Raw genomic sequence first — 21,643 nt, 5'->3', positions numbered from 1 at the left:
CACACACACACACACACACACACACACACACACACAGAGTTCAGTTTTCATTTCTCATATTGCCCAAGGGTGTGTAAAATAAAAAGAGGTCAGCCAAAAAAACCGACTGTCTGTTAAGGTAGACTTGCAAAAAGTGCTACTGAAAAAAAAGTTATACTGTGCTTCTGTTGTACAGAATTTTACAGCATACAATCCCCTTAATGCTGATCCTGACTCTGGCGCCACATTGGAGACACACAGTAGAGTAACCCGTTTAAAAAAAAAAAAAAAGCCATGAGGTATATATAATAAACACTTTGTTTGCACAAGGCTATTAATATCTCTGGTTTTTTCAAACTGATCGAATGACAGGTTTGCCTCATGAGGAAATCGGATCGTTATCATTCGGGTTAAGTCATGACGTTACTAAGTGTTAACCTTGAGACCAGACGGGACCCTAAAAGTTGTGCGAATAGTAGTCCTCCCCTCTGTATCGAAAGAAACATTGATAGTCATGCAATAGTTACTAATAATTCCATGTTCCTTTTGTGGAATATGATTGTGTAATGATATTGATAATTATCACCAACACACAGGACGCACTGTGTGCTAGGCACTATTTAAGTATTTTATATAGATGGAGTCATTCAATCCTTATAATAACCCTCTGAGGTGGGTTCTTATCCTCATTTTACAAAAGAGGAAACTGAGGCACAGAGAAGTCGAGTAACTTGCCCAGGCCCTTGCAGAGGTAGAATTCGAACCCGGGCAGTCTGGCCCCACAGGCCATGCTCTGGACCACTTGCCCACACTCGCAGGAAGAACGCAGGCTCTGGGGTGGGGCCAGTGGGAGTTCAAGGTGTGGTTTTGCCCCTCCGGAGAGTCTGAGGAAGTCACATCACTGAGCCAATTTCCACATCAGTAAAATGTGAGTAAAAACACCTCTTTGGCCAGGACTTCGTAAAGTGAACACAGAATGCATGGAAACTCCTAGCACAATGTACTTCGACTCAACGGTTACTCTCATATTATTACTATAGTTGCCAAAGCATCGAGTTTGAACTTTTCTAAGAAACAGCCTCTTCGATTTTTGATCTGCTCACAGTCTCGTAAAAATGAAAACTCCCTCCGGTCTCCACTGCTGCGGGGTCAGGTTCTCTCGGTGGCTGCCCTGGGAGTTCGCTTCAGAGCCTCCTAAAATATTATTTTCAACTCAGTTCCACTCCTGGGGGTCTCACTCAGTCGCTGATGAGCAACTCCAGGAAGGAAAGAAGAGAATCTTCGTGGAGGGGTGTGTGGGGGTGGGGGGGCGGGGGTGGGGGGCTGGGTTCATCTTCTGCCTCTTCTTATTTATTAGCGTTTTGGTCTTACAAACCACTCATGTCCCCAAGCCTCAGTTTTTCATCATAAAATGGAGATCCCGGTTCTTGTCTAATGAGTCACGGGGAGGAGATGCACGTGAAGGGTCTGGCACGTTGGATGCACGAAGAGTGCATTATTATCAGGGTTTGCTTATCATCCAGAACATGGTTTATATTTCCCTTAGACATGGCTTGTGATTATGACACCACTGTGTGATTTTGTCACTCATGTCTGGTCGGATGAGAGCTCATCGGACCGACTTCCTGAAATCAGTGGGGCAGGGCGGACTCGTGGGGAGCAGCTCCTTGTTTGCTTCGTAAGTCTCCGTTTTAAAATCTTCTTAATGTCTGCCAACTGTTGGACAACCTTCACTAGGGCAAAAGATGGTTCCGAGGGAGGATGTATGTTTATTTCTTGATATTCACGGTGCTCGGGACTTTTTTTTTTTTTTAAACCTCTCCTCTAGAACTGGGTTCAGAGCCTACAAATACATAATTGGGAATTCCTTCAATAGAAACAGATCTGAACTTCTGAAAGGTGGTGTTAATTTTTGGAAACTGCCAAAGTTCTGGTGAAGAGGAAATTGAAAAGTAATTAATTTTCCTATGTGATAGCTGGTTTTCAAAGACAGATCGGAAATCTAGCTCCTTCTCATCTCTGCAGCTGCTACCTTCGTCCAAGGAGTTTTTGCCTCTCGCCTTTGCAGTAGCATCCTGGCCGGTCTGGGTGTGCCCCCCCCCCCCCCCCCGGGCCTGGCTATTGCCCCCTGACCTCCTTAGAGTGTGTGTGTGTGTGTGTGTGTGTGTGTGTGTGTGTGTGTGTGTAGTTAAGAGTGATTCCCACTGAGATGTGGGTCAGATCTCAATCCCCTGTTGAAAGCCCTGTGACGGCTTCTCACCTCACTTCACCAAGGAGCCGAAGCCCTTACTGTGCCTGGGTCTGTTTCTCACTAGGCCTCCAGGCAGCCCCCACCCCAACCCCCGCCTTTCTGCCCTCACTCAGGCCCCTCCCCCGCGCCGCCTCCTCCTGGCTGCACCTCAGACACCTGCCTTTACTCCCTCCTAAACTCTGGCCACTGTGTCCTCCTCCCACATTGTCCTTCCTGCCTCTGGTGCTTCCTCAAATGTCACTGGCTTACAGAGGCCTTCGTGGCCACCCTAACATCTCAGCGCCCCTCTTTCCAACATTTCCTACCCCCGCTCTCCACCGCATGCTTCCTCTCCACGCCCTTCATCATTTTGCTGTACTTGATCTTCTGCCCTTCCTCCAACTGCTTTACCTTCACCCCGGGGGACAGATGCCCAGAACGGTACATGGTACGCGGTGGGTGTTCAACAAATGTTTTCCAAGGAATTGAAGACGTATTTCTTTCAACCAATGTTTTCCAAGGAATTGAAGACATATTTCAAAATGAGATTCAAGTGCAAGGAAATGTTGTGAAATAAATGTGTAATATCATGAGGGGACTCTTCTGAGAAATATTTTTCCTTTATTTGGATTTGGAAATTCTGCTACATTTTTTTTAAAGGTATCTGTCTAACTATCGAGAAAGAAACATATATCTACCCATTTTTTTTTTTTGTTATTTATTCAGAGCTGGTACTGGTTAAGTGGATAATAATGATGTAGGTAAAAAAAAAAATATTACATAAGAGATTCGTGAAGCTGATATTCTTAGGTAACCCATAAACTCTATTTCTGCAGAAAAACCGGAGTCATTATTTTATTTTTCGACTCATTGCTTTATAATCTCACCCCCTAAATTAAAGTTCTCAACTGAATGTAAGAAGGGACTTAAATTGTAATGTAGGCCATATGTGTTGTTGGGAGCCAGGAAGTAGGAAAGGGTGTTAGAAGTATGGTTTTCAAGTATGTGTGTGTTGGTGTCAAGTCAGAGTGGACTTGGAAAGGGAGATCAATCAAAAAAATCAGAAGATATGGCCCCAGAGAGCTTGCAGTCTTGTTGGGGAGACTCCTTCCTCCCATAGCAGGAAACAACTGGAATTATCAAAATCCGCAGTCCTAGGCTGTGTGGTCCAGCCTCAAGGATAGACGTGACTTGAGGTCTTGACCTAGTTTCCCTTCAGAGGCTGTTGCTGACTGTTGGCCTGCACACATCTCTTTCTAGCCTGCACCGATGTGACTTTGGCCCAGCGGAATCTTTTTTTTCCTCTGCTGTGTGATTTGTAGGTGATGGTCTTCTGAATGCTATTGAGCTGTGACATCTGAGAGACTTTGTGTTCACACAAAGGTCTCCTTCATCCCTCAGACCTGTGGAAATGAATTTACTTGTTTATGCATACGGGCAGTCAGCACAAAGGCCCATCTGTAGAGAATGAAAAAAAAATGGAAGGAAACAATAGAGAATTATAAGGTGTGTTCATCACAGAGGCAAGGCTTTCCTGTGTGTGCGCGTGTATGTGTGTTTGTGTGTGTATGTGTAGCTTGAAGACCTCTCTGGTGACATTTCCATAAAGGTCATTAGAGATCTATATATGCCCTTCTTTATCCTAATTGCACATGGATATGTATAATACAGGAACTCTGTGCCTAACAGAGAAAGACTTACTATAGTGACACAATAATGTAGATATCCGAGACCCAGAGACACTGTATTTTTATGTGTGTCTTTCTTTTGAAGCTGATCTGTACTCCATGGGAGTCTACTCTCCAGGCCCTCTCTAAGCTCTTGTGAGGTATACATTACCACCTCCTCTTAGAGGGATGCAATTTCAAAGGAGCCGGGGCGATTACAAGACAGGGCGATGGGAGAAGGAAGATAAGTACTGGGTCCGTTAAGCCACATCTGAAGGATCATCAGGTGGTCTGTCTGTGTGTTAAGCACCCTAGAGTGACCCAGCGTTGTTCAAGGAGCCTGCAGGCAAGCAGGAACAGAGAGCTACATTTATGCCTCAGGGGAAGAAAAGAAGCCATTTCCCTACTTCTGATTCTCCATAAAGCCCTACTTTCTATTACTTGAAAATTCCCTTTCTTGCTTTTTCTCCCTTATTTTCATTCCACAGTGAAATATATTAAATAGAAAGGGTAAAAGACAGTAAAAGTTGCTTACACTGATTCTTTCTGTCCTCCTTGTCATATACATACATATGATACATAGACACACACACACATAATCTCTGCGATGTGTGTGCATAAAATTCCAAATTTATAGTATAAAAGATGGATTGTGCAAGGGCTTATTTATCACTTGATTGTGTGTGTCTTTCTAATGAAGTCTGCTAGTCAACAAGCATTTGCCAAGAACGGACTGTGCAGATTCAGTGGCATACTTTGTGGAAGAATAAGAAAGAGCCAGAACGTCCTTTGTTTTGAAGGACTTCATGGTCCGAGCATTTGGAACGTACTCAGCCCAGTGTAACATACGAACACTTATTGTGATAGTTTAATTGTGTTCCCTCAAAAAAAGAAATGTTGAAGTCCTAATCCCCGGGACCTCAGAAGGTGACTTTTCTTGGAAATAGAGTCATTATAGATACAATCGGTTAGGTCAAAATGAGGTCCTACTGTGGTAGGGGGTAGACCCCTCATTCTGTATGATCGGTGTTCTCATAAGAAGATGACCATGTAAAGACAAAGACACACAGAGACAATGTCATGTGCAGACAAAGGCAGAGATCAAAGTTAGGTAGCTTCAAACCAACAAATGCCAAAGACGGCCAGCGAAACACCAGGTACTGGGAGAGGTAGGAAAGGATCCCGTTCTGGAGGTGTCCCAGGAAACATGGCCCAGCCAACACCTTGATTTCTGACTTCTGACCCCCATGACTGTGAGAGAGTTCATTTCTGCTCTTTTAAACCACCCAGTTTGTAGTGCTCTGTTCCAAGAGCTAATGTACCAAGTACATTAATGTACTTCCGGGGCAAACTCTCCCTAAGTTCAAGCTTCTGGTGCTTAGGATGGGTGAAGGAGCCCTGCGGAGAAAGGAAGATGACATTTATTTGTTCTCTTTTGTAACGAGCCAGGAGGTCTCTACGGTGTGGCCTGTGTTCTCACAGTGCCCGGTGTTCTTGCCAGCCTTTCCGACGTTAGTAGTTACCTGTCACTTTGGTGATAGTTATCTCCTTGCTCCCGGTCATGCCCTGCATCAGGGACCTCACTGTGGCCTGTGAAGGCAGGGCTCTCAGTTGTTGTTGGGAGACCTCATTCCCTTACTAGAGCATGGACTCTTTTAGGAACAGGGACCGTCTTATTGTCCTGGACAGAAGGGTAATGCCTTGCTCACAACAAGTGCTTCAGAGCAGTTGAACTAAACTGGAGGAAGTGAGCTATGAAATACATTGGAACAGATGAATAAATGAAGACTCATGCACATATAAGGTGCCCAGCAATTATTCAACCAATGAATCAATAACCAAACTGATGAACTGATCATATAAAATATTTCAGAACTTATAGGTTGCTTTTGTTTTTTTTTTCTTGTGGACAAACATCTCCTCCACAGTCAATGACCGGAGTATATCAGAGAATCACCTGTTCCTCCTGCAGAAAAGCCAAGAAACACCTTCAGGAGTGGGCTCTGTTTGTCTATTTGCAGGAGAGGAAAGGTTGATGGAAGCAAGATTTCAATCCAGAGAGTCAAATCTCTAAAATTAAATAAATGAATATGAATTCTTTAAGCCTCCAGGGTCAGCAAACTAGAGTACAAGGATTATGAGGATGTAAATAAGTGCATGTTTCCCTCTCTCTTTTAGTAGCTGGTTATTCCCTTGGAAGAAATGGACATTTATGCACAGGCCAGATTACCCTTGAGGCTGGTGTGCAGGGGGCTGAATAGTTGGCACACACAGTAATTGCTGAGGGACTCGGATGAGAAAAGGGATTTCAGAGTGGAAGTGACCATTTCATTGAAAAGCTGAGCTGAAGAGTAGGAAGGTTTTTGTGATTGTTAAGCTTCTTTTTGTTTTTAAGTAAAAACTGGGAGAGTGGGGAAGGCCTACTGATAGGGATTCTAGTCTAACGCAGAGTTGGGACATGGAATATACATTTTAGGGATAGGGTTTAGATTAGTTTTCTAGGGATGAGAGGCAAGTCTAGGCTGATAGATTGGTACCAAGTTATGTCTTAAATACTAAACTATGGGATCTGGAGTTTATTCACTAGACAGTAGAAGCCTCTGGAAGATTTTGACCAGATAAGGAACATAATTATAATAATAATTCAGTTTATTGAATACCAGCAATGTGATAGATGCTTTCCCTACTCATGTGTTATTTAATTCTATTAACAACCACAGAAGGTGGGTTTTATTAACCCATTCCATAAATAAGAAAATCACAAATCCAGTAAGTGCTAGTTTATGTTTGCCTGACTTCAAAGCCTATGAAACTTTTTGTTGCATTAACGATTTCCAAAGGCATTTGGCAAGCCCTATGGGGTTCTTCAAAGAAACCTAATGGACCACCGGATTCGATGATTGTCAGTGGCAAAATGGGCAAGACTCCTGAACTAAACTGGGCCTCACACCTCACAGTAGTGAACTACTTTTTTCTGCTGTATATAAGGAGTGTTGATTAAACCATGGAGTGTTGATTAAAGAAACAGGGCCAACCAGGAAAGGAGGACCCAAGGATCCAGCAAGAGGTTATGGTTTTGGCTCTAGGTGATTTAATGATGTTACCGTCACCCTGATGAATAGCATATATGTTGAGTAGCAAACAGGATTCACAGAGCTCCCAAGAGGCTAAAAACCAAGGTCAAGGTCAAATAAGAAGTTCAAAATTAACTGAGATAAGGTGCAATTTGCATTTAGGTTCAAGAATGAATCCCATAAATGTAGACTAGAGCTCTGGTTCTCAGAGTCGACCAGCAGCTTGTGCATTGCCTAGCAATATGTCAGAAATGCAAATTCTTGGGCCCCAATCTCATCTCTATTAGATCAGAAAGTCTGGGGGGTTAGGGCTTAGCAATCTGTGTTTTATTTAGTAAGCCCTCCAGATGTTTCTAATGTAGGCTGAAGTTAGAGAACCATGCGGCTAGATAAACCAACCTTCTCTTCCCTTTTTGCCCCCCTTCATTTCTGTCTCTTTATTCCATGTCATTCCAGAAAGGATTTGGGATGGAAAATCTGACTTAACGGTTTGTGTCAGGACAAAGGTTTTATTTTATAAAAAGTTTACTATGACTCAATGGTGTGATGTGGCTGCTGCCAAAAGTAAATAGTTTGCATTAAAAATAGTGACCAGAACAAGGGAAGCAATCGCCCCTCTTTTCCACATGTGGCGCATTCTGTAATATTCTCCGCATCCTGCTAGACGGCCTCCGAGTGCGCTGTAGAAGTGATTATAAGAGGACCATCGAGGTGGGGGCTTAACAAGGATGGTGAAGGACCTCAAACCTCGTCCTGCAGGAAGCCGTTGAGAGAGGTGCCTCCTATGACTGGGGCCTGACATAGAAAAGAAAGAGAATTTCATCTCTTTTTCCAGAGAACAAAACACAATATGGGGAAACCCTCTCTGCTGGAATGAAGTGGCCAGGATGTTAGTCCAGACTTTTTTATAGGCCTGTGAACACCCAGGTAAGTATTTCAGGCTTCTTTCCCTTTGGTTGTGTACCTTGGATGGTAAGGGCCATGATTATCCACACCACAGGGTTTTTGTGAAGACCAAAAAACGTGAACCTGCAGAAATATTTGAAAAACCGGAAATGATAGTACCCATACGAAGCAATGATATTATTATTAAGTAAGACTAGTTGGTGGAGATTTTGCATCCAAGAGAAGGAAGAATTATAACATACAGATTATTCAGAAGTGAGAGGGCCTACCTCAAGAAGTCGTGAGTCTGCCATCACGAGAAGTCTTCAGAGACCGAGATGTCAATAAACGAATTGTATGGGTTGGAGCCGATGGCCTTCTGGGAACTTTCTGACACTGATACTTCATGGTAGGGAAGTTAAAGAGTGTGAGGTCAGGCACATCTGAGAGACTGTGCTCTTGGGCAGCAGAGGAAATTCTTCATTCAGCATTTGCTAATCACTCTGTGCCAGTAACCGCAAACATTTAAATGTGTTTAAATGTTAAGTACATTAAAAACATTAAATGCATTTAAAACAACAACAACAACAACAACTAGTTACCCTAGTGTTGGGAATTTTCTCTACAGCCCTATTGTTAAATTTACCTTTGCATTAGAAGTCTGGGTTGAATTGGCTAGTTCTCCTGTAGGTCCATTGATGTCTGAATATGCAAAGTAAAATAGGATTTTTAATGCTTGCTTTCTCTCTTTCCAGTGTCTCATAGGAGAGGAATAGGTATTGCCCTTGGTGTCTAAGCCAAATCCTGAGTTGATTTATATTGTTATTCCTTTAAGACTAAGATTTCCTCTGGCTGTAATTTTGCATCTAGTCTTCTATTTCTTTCTTTCTTTCTCCCTTTTTTTTTTTGCCCTGAACTATTGGGTAACATCAGTGACTTTTGCCTCGATCCACTCCTGATTGGCTGCTTTCCAGTGCCAGAGAGATGAATGGATCCTTTTGTGTAGGGAGTTTCGTAATTCAGTGTAGAGTTTAGAGTCTTGCCAAAGGCGGTATGTGGGTATTTTGCACATATTATAGATAATGTGTGTATATCAATAATGTAATGAAGGTAACATTCATACCACTGTGGGTGGTAGCTAAGCGAGAGGCAGCTAAATTTCATTTTCAGTATGCTTTCTAATTCAATCAGAAACAGTTGGTCTGTTATTTTTAAAAAAAGTCAAAGCAGGGGTTTTATAGAAGCAGGAGCGAGTGAGTAAGAGAGGTAAATAGATATTTTAACTGAAAACATATATATGCATATGCATATACATACCCAAAGACACACACACACACACACACACACACACACACACACACTTACATCCTTTGTGTTTTATAAAAGGCCAAGGACATTTCTATGGCTCTGCCTACTGCCTACTGCCAATCCATGTTGTATTTTTTTGCATGAACCACATCCATTATGCATCACCTACAATTTCTAGTTTTTCATTTCTTTGAAGAAGAAAGAAATTTCAGGACAATGTGTTGAGCAACACAAGTACAGGATCTTTCTATGGTTTTTTGTTTGTTTGTTTGTTAAGATATTTATTTATTTATTTATCTATTTATTTATTTATTTCAGAGAGTGAGCTGGGGGAAGAGCAGAGGGAGAGGGAGAGAATCCCAAGCAGACTCCATGCTGAATGTGGAGCCTGATGTGAGACTCGATCTCAGGACCCTGAGATCATGACCTGAGCCAAAATCAGGAGTTACACACTTAACCAACTGAGCCACTGAGGTGCCCCAGGCTCCTTCTAGGTTTTTATAATATTATTCCTTTTGTTATTTCTTCTATAGCTCTCTCTCTGACATGTGAAATTAGAAAAAGACTTTGTTGTGGTAAATATACATAAATTTAACCTTTTAACCATTTTTTAGGTATGCAATTCAGTGGCATTAAGTACATTTACAATGTCATATAACCACTACCACTCACTATTTTCAGAAATTTCCTATCATCCCAAACAGAAACTCTGCACCCATTAACCAGTAACTCCCCATTTTCCCTACCCATCAGGCCTGGTGACTTCAATTCTACTTTTATCTCTATGAATTTGCCTATCCTAGGTGCCTCATGGAAGTGAAATCATCTTTATTCATCCTTTGGTGTCCAGCTTAGTTTACTTAGCATAATGTTTTCAAGATTCATCTCTGTTGTAATATGTCAGAATTTTGTTCGTTTTCATGGTTAAATAATATGTGTCTATGGTATATTTTATTTATATTGTTTGTTTATCTGTTGATGAATACTTGGGTTGTTTTCACTTTTCAGTGATTTTGAGTAATGTTGCTTGAACATTGGGATGCAAGTATCTGAGTGCCTGCTTTCAGTTCTTTTGGTTATATACCTAGGAGTGGAATCACTGAGCCAAATGGTAATTCTATGTCTACCTTTATGAAGAACCACCAAAGTGGTGTTTTGTTTTGTTTTGTTTTTAAGTGTTTTTAAAGCAACTTTTCTGTACTGAAGACTTTCCTAAGCATTCACCTTGGTTTTCACAGAAGCAACAGCTCTCTTAACTTTGGGGCCTGCATTTCATCCTTTCTAGACCATTTGATTCCCCTGGATAACTACAATATCAAGCCCAACTGTCATACACTGGTTTAGAAAGATGTACAGTTGATATTTGCTAAGCATATGACTCAACGGGTAAGACTAGAAGTTCTCGGAACATACTAGAGAGGAGTTTTCCAACAATGAACCCCAGCATATGCCAATATACATTACAGAACAAATGGAGAATACTGGTGAAATCTGGCTAGTTGAGTGGAAGCCAGTTCAAAGACCTTCTAGAATTCATCTGAACTATCTTTGTCACGATACAGTGTATAGAGGAATTTAGAAGTGACTCTGGCTCTAGAAAAAAGCGACAGCTGCATGTCCACTACTTTTCACGTTCAATACACTCGTCGGGAGATTGGGAAAGATGACGGCAAAGGCTAAAATGGAGTGAGAGGTTGACCGATCTAGTCATTTTTGTATAAACTCTTGAATTTGAGGAAGTCCTAATCGATAATAACAGTAGGTTGATTTTCTTCCCTTCCCGTTTAATTTTGTGTGGGTGTTAAATGAAAGATAACCAGGGAATAGAGAGGTTGTGTCTATTCTTAGAAAGAAGATACCTTTTAAGTTAAGATTTCAGACTTTCAGATGTGATTAGAAGGTTTTCTAGCCAGTTCTGAAACAACACCATGAAGCTGGAGGAGGAATACTTTTATAGAGCATCATTCATCCCAGTTAGTGACCCAAGTGATTAAAGGTTTGGGAAATTGCCCCTCTAAATACGGGCTAAGGGAACAGGGTTTATTTAGCTTAGAGAGAGAGAGAGCGGGCATGCTGAGGGGGACTTAATAATAGTCTCCAAGAATATGAGGGATAGTCTATGAGTGATGGAAAACAGCTGTTTCCTGTTTCCATGGAGGACTTGGTAAGAAAGAATGGAGTTCAGTTGCAACAAGTGAGTTTAAGAACTCCTTGGCCATAAAGTTTGAGACAGCAAACCCACAAGACCAAAGCCACCTCTCTGTTTCAGAATTGTGTAGCTAAGTAGCTGTCATTCTTGGGTGGCTTCAATGGGCTTGTTCTTGAACCAGTGAAAAGACACAGAGGACCTATCAGTCAGGTGAGAATATGAAGCTGTCTACCTTCAGAACCTACTGGTGTTTTGTGGCTGATGAAACACTTATTAGAGGATGAGATTTAAGAAAGAAAAAAGTTTCAGAATCTTTTGATCTCTTTTGGTCTTCTTTCAAAGAAAGATCCTCTAGATTTACTCCTTCTCTCTGAGGTGAAGAATTTCCATAGATTTGCTGGTTTGTGTTTTTTTTTCTGTCCATTTGATCAATATGGTCATTAAAAAGAAATTCTGTGTCTTCAGTGATACTTATATCAGAGATCGATATCATAGATATTTGATATATATTTTATATATACATACATATATATATATAAAATAGGTAATTACTACAACAATGAAAGCAATGTTTTGTTCTAGACATTGTGTCTAAGTGTTAGGGATATGAAGATGAATAAGACATACATTGTGCTGATTAGGAACAAAGCAAATATAAAAACATTAAGAAATAATGTATCAGTATAGGCGGTCCACTAGGGGAAGAAATTTAAAATTAGAAAAATGTGTTCTGGATTTGCTACTAATTTTAAGATGGAAATGCCTGAACACTTCTCAACCATTGTTTTATCATTTTAATCCCAGGTTAGTTTAATTATACCATTTGTTATGAATTGCATACGTGGTGTCTTATTTACCCACCTGGGAGTGTTTTCAAGGCAAGGTTTGGTTTCCAGAGAATTGGGCTGCTGGGAGGCTGTATCTTTAAAGGTAGAGGTTTACATCAGGATTAACTGTGTACACATTCCACATGTTATATTTCCGCTTTGTACCAACATTTATTTTAATCTTATTTAAAAATCTTTACTTCAATCACTGGATGTTTCTTGGTCATCTGGAAGGGGGGAAAGGATGAATGGTGATTCAAATCTGACCCCATAACTCTTTGGTCTTCAAAATCCAGCACCAGGGTGAGGAAGTTAGGGGATTGCTTTGAATCCTCTCTCCCTACACGCTCACCATGAGGCACTGAATGAGTTCTTGAACCTCCCCGAATCTCAGTTTTCCTTAATCCACTTTACAGGAACATCTTGAGGATTCAATGAAAGGAAATAATGTGTGCCAAGCCCAGAGCCCAGTGCACCCAGCCCTCAAACCATGTTTACTCATTTCCTTTAATTTACCAAGAACATCTCTTGCCTGTGGTGGAATCAAGATTGCCTCTAGATTGTCTTCACTTAGTGGGGTGTGTCGACCCTCAGGGGCAAGACCAGTAGAGTAGATTTTGTCTAAAATTTTTGAGGACCCCCCGAAGTTCAATTATGAGAATCTCTTTCCTTTCCTAAACTTACTTCATCCAGAAAAAAAAGTCTATCCTAATGCCAAATATTTTAGGAAGCATTTGTTGGTAAATTACTTACCCGAACAAGTCATGTACACACACGGAAAAGTGCCTTTTAAAATAAGCAGGAAGATTATGTGTTTTTGTTTTGCAAGGTTGAAAGGAGAGTAAGTAAGGCTTCTGGATATTCGGACAGTCCTTTAATAGACACTGATTAAATTGAATGCTGTGCCTGGAAATGGCATCAAATTAGAGATGTGATCACTGCCCTGGGGAAGCGTATGAACTTGTTGGAGAGACCAACCCACATGTATGAACCAAGCCCAGGATAGTTCGACTCAACATCAGGAAGGGCAGTATAAGCCCCTGAGTACTAAGGGAAGGCAAGATACAGGTTTGGGTAGGGATTTAAGAGAGCTCTAAGAGAATGAGATCTTGGTTTGACTGGCTCATAAGACACCATCATTTAAAGACAGACAGAATTTTTAAAAAACCACCTGAAATGTTCACTTCCTGTAGAAACCTAAGAACCTCCTTCAGTGGCTCTTTACATCTTTGAACTAAATGAACCCTTCTGAAGTCTCAGTGTTCAGGCTGATTGGCTTTCAGAGTCTCACACTGGGCCAGACTGCTCCTGCCCCAATTCATTCTTTGTCTGCAGGATATGGAATATCTTTATCAATCATAACAAGTCACACCTGGAGAGTAAAAATCCCAGCCAGCGACTTACCTCAAAAGCTGAGGCATGCCACATATGTTAACGTGGGTGGATTTAGGAACCAAGGGGAACTTTTTCTCTTTATTAGAAGGAGATTTATATAATTCAGGGCCGTTAGAGAGTGAACACGGGTACTCTGGACTGGCCCACTCTTCCTGTCCCCCCCACCTCCCAGCTCCCCAAATGAAAAAGCAGAACAACAAAACCGTTAACTTAATAGCGTAGAATTTATGGCTGGAATCTCACAAAGCTTATGTCAGCAAAGTAAAATAATTACTGTCACTTTCTCTTAGACACTTGGCTTTATGGTTCCTGTCACCTTTATCATAACACACAGCTGACTTAGTAGCTCTGTTTTTCATGGCACATGGCCTGGTGTCATGCTTTTATGCACACATGCCGTTAGATGACAATGCATGGGTGTACCAGAGCGGAGCTGAGTTTAGATAATGAATTGGAATACTGTTAATGGCTTTGGGTTAGTCATGCTGATCAGATGCCAACTGAGCTTGTTCCCTCTCTCTCTCCTTCTCCAGATTCTCAAATCCAAAGATTTAACGTCTCCAACCCAGCGCTACATTGACAGCAAAGTCGTCAAGACGAGAGCAGAAGGCGAATGGCTTTCCTTTGACGTGACGGATGCCGTCCACGAATGGCTCCACCATAAAGGTTACAGCCGCCCTCTGTCCTCGTCCCTAGATGCTCAGTGACCCCACATTATTGTAAGTTGATTGCAGATTTAAGGGTATTATCACACATCCAAATGACCTCCTTGACTTAATGTTTTCCAGACAGAAACCTGGGATTTAAAATAAGTTTACACTGTCCCTGCTGCACCTTTGTGCCATCTAATAATTACATCATTCCCAATAAAAGTGAAGAGCTAGAAGCAAGATTTGCAGGTAACTGAAACTTGGTCATATGAGGTGGGGGAGGGGAGGGTCTGTGTTGATAATCTCATGGGGGATCAAGCCCGTTTGCATGTGAAAATGGAATTGTTTGGTGAGGCCTGAGGAGTTGTAATTGTTTGGGGAAAGGTAAGGCTGGAGAAAGATAAATGAAGGCAGAAAGGATTGGGACCAAGCAATTGGTTCCCGGTTGACTCTGCTCCATGCCCAGTGATGACTTGGCAATACTAACTGACTGATTCATCAGCTTTCCAAACTATTAGTCAGGTAAGCCCTGTACTCTTCATTTAAGCAAGCCAGCTTTCCAGCTATGCTAGTATTATAGCAGAAGATAGCGTACGTTCAAGGACATCCATCGATAATGCTCCAAGTGCAAGGTCAGGAGGCCTACGACCCTACTTCACTTGAGAAGCCCCTCATACCATAGCCTCTTGACCTCACCTTACGTGAACCAGAACACTGCACCATTTCTAGCTGGTGCCCAGTATTTCCAGTGGCTGCCTGATCAGACTCCTGGAATAATTCATAAAGACATAATGAGGTTTTAGTTTCTCCCTGTTCCTCCTCACCTCTTAGTGATTAGCCAAAGGTCAGGGAGAAGGAGGAGATGCCAACGGTTGGACTTGCTTCCCTTGTTAGCCAGCCAGGTTGGATGATGAGGGGCGGGAGGGAAGTGTTCCGTGTACTTGGGCCACAGTGACTCCACAGCGGCATGCCAGGGAGCTGATCCCCTGCCCCAGCTACCACCCTCCGGGACCTCCGTCCACTTGCAGAAGGCTCCCGGGCCCTCGCTCATGGAAAACTACTCCCGGAGGTCGAGAGATTTATTTCAGTCTCTAACCTAGCCATGATTCTCTGGAGTGTGGAGATTAAACGCTTAAACTGGCAGTCTCTTGAGCATGCTTTGGGGAGCTCGAGTTTCTGAATCTCAGATGGAATCAGGAAAGTGTTGAAGACGCCATAAAATAAATGAAAAAGCCCTTTCTTCACAGCTTCCCCAAATAGCATTAGGTAAGGGTGACTTCTGTTTCACTTGAACTTAATTCACTGCAATTTCTTGTGAGTCTCGGGTTGTGTTCATGAGGAAAGTCTTTTGAGTTTAGTAGTCTGAGGAAGAGAGTGAACTGGTGGGGGACAAGGCGTGTTCTTTTGCTGTGCCTTCAGTCGCTGAGGGGCTGGACACAGCCTGAACTGAGGGTTCAGTTCAAATAAACTAGCTAGGTCGCCCTTGGACTATGGTCAAAGTCTTCTTCTGTAGTGACCTTCATAACCAACAAGCCCTGCCTTGGACACTGAACTGTCTCCTGCCAAGAGCCTCAGTGAGAAGTGTCCATTGTCGCCTGTATTGTCTCCTCATGCCGTATCGATTTCCGTGGGGAATGGCGGTAGCCAGCCGGTGATGCCATTGTGAGGTCATCATGGCTGCTTGTGACAAGATGCAAAGGAAAGAAAGAATGGCTGGTTGTATTTGATGAAGGTAAAGCTAAATGTTTGTCACCCAAATGCATTTTTTCAAGGTATTGATGGCGCCTCCACATATACCAGTGGTGATCAGAAAACTATAAAGTCCACTAGGAAAAAAAACAGTGGGAAGACCCCACACCTCCTGCTAATGTTGTTGCCCTCCTACAGACTTGAGTCACAACAGTCCAACCGGCGGAAGAAGCGTGCTTTGGATGCAGCATATTGTTTTAGGTAAAGGAAATAAAAATAAAACAAAGTAATCACGTCTGTTGACTCTCACACTGCCTTTGTCTTTTCTTACAAATAGACCTAAACTCCAATCATGGCTTAAGGCCAGGTATAGGACAGGATAGCCACCCTACCTCCTAACAGCCTTCTTCCCAGAAGCTCCAAACTGTTTTCTATGTAGTCTTCCTCGGCCCCTTGCAAGGAACCAAGTGTGAAGTCAAAAAATTAGTCCCCTGAAGTTTTTCCCAGATCCCCGTGAAGCACTTTGGGGCTGAAGAAGAAAATGAGCTCCCTGCTCCCCAGAGCAAATATAAGGTTACTTGAGGAGTATGATGGCTGATCTTTAATTGGAAAGACTCACTGTCTGTATGAAGTCCTCCCTACCCTCACTGCCCACGGTAGAGCTCCCATGGCCATACCATTTTTCACAGAGATGAGAGAAATAGAAGAAGAATGCTACTGTGTCATTAGCTACTGAATCTGAGAGAAGTGAAGGCAACACAGATTTATTTCCCACTCCTGTAAGGGTTCATGGAGGGGAGAGTATGACTGTTCTCCTGTGGTTTCTTATCAAGCCTCCTGAGAGGAAGTTTCTTTATTTTGAGAGCTATGGGGCAGTAAGGGGTCCTCGCTGATAGAGTGCTCAGAGAGTTTATGAGTAAAATGGCTTTTTTTGCTCGCCAGAGTCAGTGGTTACCCTCAGCAAGGCTCCATGTGTCTTGATTTCTGGCTCATTCCCTGGTCCAGGGACATGAGATGAAATTATGGATTCATTCTCAAAGGAAAATGTTTTAGGTGGTTCTTTGAAAATAGCTGTTGTACTTGGATCATTTTATATTTGAAAGGACCTTCGAGGCTGACCTGGCAAAACTGCCCAGTGTTGGTTGGAAAGGGGGGATTGGTCTCTTCAGCCACCTCTCTGTTTCTATCTAGTCATTCAAGGGAAAGGTTTGACTTTCAAGGTCACAGCCAACCAAGAGACTTGAGGTTTAGAATTCGTAAGGGGAAGTAGTCCATCAGGTCACCATGACATTCCACCGTGAAAGTCATTTGAGATTCCTATAAAACCATTCAGACCTAGCCCATGGTACTTGTTCATTGGATGCTGTTTGCAAGAGTGAAGGAGTCATTTTTCTGCCTTGGAATGAGGTTGGGGGGGAATCAGCTGTAAAATCTCTACTGCTCTTTCTTCTAACAGAAATGTACAGGATAATTGCTGCTTACGTCCACTTTACATTGATTTCAAGAGGGATCTTGGGTGGAAATGGATACACGAACCTAAAGGGTACAATGCCAACTTCTGTGCTGGAGCGTGCCCATATTTATGGAGTTCAGACACTCAGCACAGTAGGGTGAGTATTTGGCTCCATTTCTTCTATTGTTGGGTCGCTAATGTGTACCTACAGGTAATATGTCCAGTGAATTCTGATTAGCCTGGTGCCCGTTCATCGCACATGAATGGGTACTGGAACGATCCTCTTGAATGGCGAGGAAGAATGTAGGGAGTAGGAGAAATCAGAAGTAACACTGATCAGTTCCAAGAGTAGGTTTTGCCTTCCCAATTCAATGATAAGCATCCAGGAGACAGTTTTGTTCATTTTTTTCTTTATTTTATATTATAAGTGACTGGTAGCTATAAAAAATCTTTGGAATCAATTTATCACTTGGGGTCATGCACAGCTTGGATGTGAAGGGACTCAAGTCCCCATCTAAAAAAAGGATCTGTCATCATCTGCATCAAGGACTGTCGCATTGGAAAGAACTTTGAGGACCTCAGTTGATGCTGATGGCATAGTGACTCGCTAGTGCACGGCAATTAAAAAGTCATTTGACTTCTCTAAACCTCAATCCCTCAATTTCTCATCAGTAAAAAGGAATGTTTATGTTAAAAATGATCTTTTAAAATATCAAAGCCAAACTCGAGAGTAGATATAAAGAGCAAATTGATGAAATTAGAGAAAGCGATGGGAAAATTAGGATCTCCAAGTCTTTTTGAATATACCCAAAGTACACAAGAATCTAAATATTTTGTCGGATCACTTCAGTGAGGTTAGAAGGCTAATTCAGAGGGCCAGTCCTTGATGGGAGGCCATGGATGAGTAGCCCAGATCAGCAAAGAATTTTTCTATGGAATAATGATGCTTGTCCTAATGCTTTTTCCTGGTACCTCATAATGTAGGATTTCAGAGAAGGGAAGGACTTCATAAATTATCTCATCTGGACATTTCACTTTACTTACAGAAATTGGGGTCTAGATCGTGTAGATGACTTGCCCAGGATCAAACAGTTGGTGGCAAACCAAAACTTGGAACGCAGACTTCCTTGTTTTATAACCAGGCCTCGGTTTGCTCTGCCTTACTGAGTCTGGTTCCTGAAATGTGGCTACACATTGGGGTTACGCCTCTGTAAATCTCCTTATTAAAGAAGCATTAGAAAAATCGCCTTCACTGCAGGGTAGGAAAATGGACCTGCTGCCAAGAGGATCACATAAGGCACTCGACTCAATTCCAGAGTTTGGGGGTTATCAATTATTTTAGACAATCTGTGTTATAAAATTCCTCTTTAATTCATATGAAAAATCACATGCTAGTAAAACATGAAGTCTGTTTATTTATAAATGCCTACATGTGCTGGGCTTTCAACTGACAAATAGGACTCTCCTTCCTTCAGTTGTTTTCCCAACCCCCCTGCAGGTTTTGGTACTCCAGGCTGACCATGTGCTTGGCCATGTGAGCAAAGCTTGCTCATGCCTGTCCCTTTGTCTGAGCTCTCTGGCCAGGCTGTTTCAACTGGGCTGTGGCAACAGTAGCTATAATGTGGGCAAGGCCCCATTGCCAAGTAGAAATATAATTCCCCTCCCTGATACACAGAGGGAGTGTGTGAACGCTGAGACCATGCTTGTTTTTCAAGGAGAGAGGAAGAATAACTGTCATGGTCACAAATATGTGGTTTGGACAGTTACCCAAGAAGCCAGAGGTAGCTTAATAAAGTAGTCAGTGTTGCTGCACTGAACAGATCTTCTGTCTTAGGCTGAAAAAGTTGCAGTGAATCTCGAGGAAAAGGTCACTTGCTGTTTGACTAACACATTAATGGCATCCTTGGAAATGTCTCTTTATCATCACTGGGGAACCTACGTACTTCCATTGGTAAAAGGCCCATCCCCCGTGGATATGAAACCGAGTTCAGGGTATGGGACTAACTCTAGAACTTTCTTTTCATTCCACTGTGGGACTGGCTAAAGCCCTCCCACTTAGACACGCCCATTTACCACATGGAATCTAATGGAGGGCTGATTATTATTACTATTGTTGTTTTAAGCAAAATGTAAGAAAGTGAATAATTAAAAAATGGAGCTTGCTTTTCATGTCATTCTTTTTTTTTTTTAAGATTTTTATTTATTTATTTTTGAGAGAGAGAGAACACGTGCGAGAGAGTGTGAGCAAGGGGGTGGGGCAGAGGGAAAAGCAGACTCCCCAGGAGCTGATGTGGGGCTCGATCCCAGGACCCTGAGATCATGACCTGAGCTGAAGGCAGACGCTTAACACACTGAGCCACCCAGGCACCCTAGTGTCATTCTTAAGTAATTCTTAACTGCTTAAATCTTGATCATGTTTATGAAGCAATATTAAATGAAAAAACTTGTATCTTTTTTTCTTTAAAACAAAAATGTAGGTGACATTAAATTGGCCTGCCAAGACACAGCACAGAGAGGTTTCACAGGCCGACAGGTGTTTTTTTCTATACGTAAGGGTAGATTAAAGTGCTGATGGGAGTTTTCATCCAGCCTGTGATTCTTCTACTTCTCCCTGCATTTGCTTCTTCACGGAGCCCAGCAGTCTCATTCTGCTTACTTGGGCTATGAGGTCAAAACAAAGTCCATAGAGTCTCTGAGCCAAAGGGAGTGCTAACCTAGGTGGGAATTAGAAATAGACACTTGGTTACAAGGGAAGCGTAGACACCAAAGCAAATACTAAGAGCACCAAATTTTTCGAGGGCCTGGCAAGTGTGTGCAGTGATTCAGTGATCAAAGTCAAGAATTATTGGGGAAACTGTAAAATTTGTTGAATGAGCGATTTTGTGCAATCTGAGCTTTTACAAAATCATTTGTTTACGACGCATGAGGAAAGGATTCTGTAGGAAAATGATGAATTCAGTGATTACTAGGAACACATACCAAGTTGACCATAATTGGGGGTTTAAGAGAAGGAAATTGTAAACCAGTACATTTAAATTGTCTCCTGAGTGCCGTGACTGATAAGGTCACACTATAGCACTATGGAATTGTTCTTTTTAAAGTAACTTCCCCCCTCCTCTTTTTTTTTCTTGGTCTTTTCCTATGTTCTCTTTCCTCTCCTATGTTCTTTCAGGTTCTCAGCCTATATAATACCATAAATCCAGAAGCATCTGCTTCTCCTTGCTGCGTGTCCCAGGATTTAGAACCACTCACCATTCTCTACTACATCGGCAAGACACCCAAGATTGAACAACTCTCTAATATGATCGTAAAATCTTGCAAATGCAGCTAAGATTCTTGGAAAAGTGGCAAGATGATAATCCCATGGTGATGAGGATAAGCAGGAGGGCGACGACAAGAACAAAGACAATGTTTATAACAAGAAAACCTAAGAGAGCCTTGCTTCGACAGTGTTAAAAAAAATCTGAAAAAAAACGGTACTAGTTCAAACACTTTGGAAGTCTGTGTTCTGTTTGTTAAAACTGGCATCTGAAACAAAACAAAACGAAACAAATTGAAGGCTTTATTCTACATTTCACCTACTCTGTAAGTGAGAGAGACAAGGAGCGAAACCTTTTTTTTTTTTAAGAAAAAAATAAACACTGGAAGAATTTGTTAGTGTTAATTATGTGAAAGGAAAAAAAAAACAAACAAACAGGAAAATCCCATTAAGTGGAGTTGCTGTACATACCATTCCTATCCCATGCCTCACTTGATTTTTCTGTATTGCTATGCGATAGGCACCCTTCCCCGTTTTTACCTTTCGAGTTAACAGTGAGTTATTTATTGTGTGTTACTACATAATGAACGTTTCATTGCCCTTGGAAAATAAAACAGGTGTATAAAGTGGAGACCAAATACTTTGCCAGGAACTCATGGATGGCTTAAGGAACTTGAACTCAAATGAGCCAGAAAAAAAAGAGGTCATATTAACGGGATGAAAACGCAGGCGAGTTATTCTGTGACCAAGCAAGTCTGCATTAAGATAAAGACCCTGAAAACACATGCTATGTACCAACTGCCTAAGGAAGCTTCTTGTAAGGTTCAAAAGCAAAAAGCCTGTTAATAAAGGAAACTTTCAGTCAGAATAAGTCTGTAAGATTTTTTTTTTCCTTTTAATTGTAAATGGCTCTTTGTCAGTTCAGTAAACCAGTGACATGTTGAAATGTTTTGATACGTACCGGTCCAATTTCAGACCTTCAGTATTGCTGTATGGCTATGCTATAGGTTTTTCTTCATTTCCATATATGTAACCGTACCTACATTCTTACAATAGATGGGTAGAGAAGCCAGCGTAA

The 21,643-nt window shown here is 41.9% G+C and overlaps 1 protein-coding gene across 3 annotated transcripts in view; it reads left to right on the top strand.

The window, feature by feature from the left end:
* Positions 1-21,431, top strand: part of TGFB2 (transforming growth factor beta 2) — a 77,207-nt gene extending 55,776 nt beyond the window's left edge. For 2 of the 3 annotated variants that reach the window (XM_080824757.1, XM_080824756.1), the window contains 5 exons: positions 14,048-14,180; positions 14,303-14,413; positions 15,937-16,114; positions 17,310-17,463; positions 20,479-21,431. In XM_080824757.1, coding sequence (XP_080680883.1) covers positions 14,048-14,180; positions 14,303-14,413; positions 15,937-16,114; positions 17,310-17,463; positions 20,479-20,637 — 735 coding nt within the window. In that variant the 3' untranslated portion in view covers positions 20,638-21,431. The remainder of the gene's footprint in view (positions 1-14,047; positions 14,181-14,302; positions 14,414-15,936; positions 16,115-17,309; positions 17,464-20,478) is intronic. The other variant, XM_080824758.1, reaches the window with a different exon arrangement.
* The last annotated feature ends 212 nt before the right edge of the window (positions 21,432-21,643 follow it).

The sequence above is a fragment of the Martes martes genome (assembly GCF_963455335.1).
Source record: "Martes martes genome assembly, chromosome: 15".
NCBI lineage: Eukaryota > Metazoa > Chordata > Mammalia > Carnivora > Mustelidae > Martes > Martes martes.
This window is presented reverse-complemented; position numbering and strand designations above follow the sequence as displayed.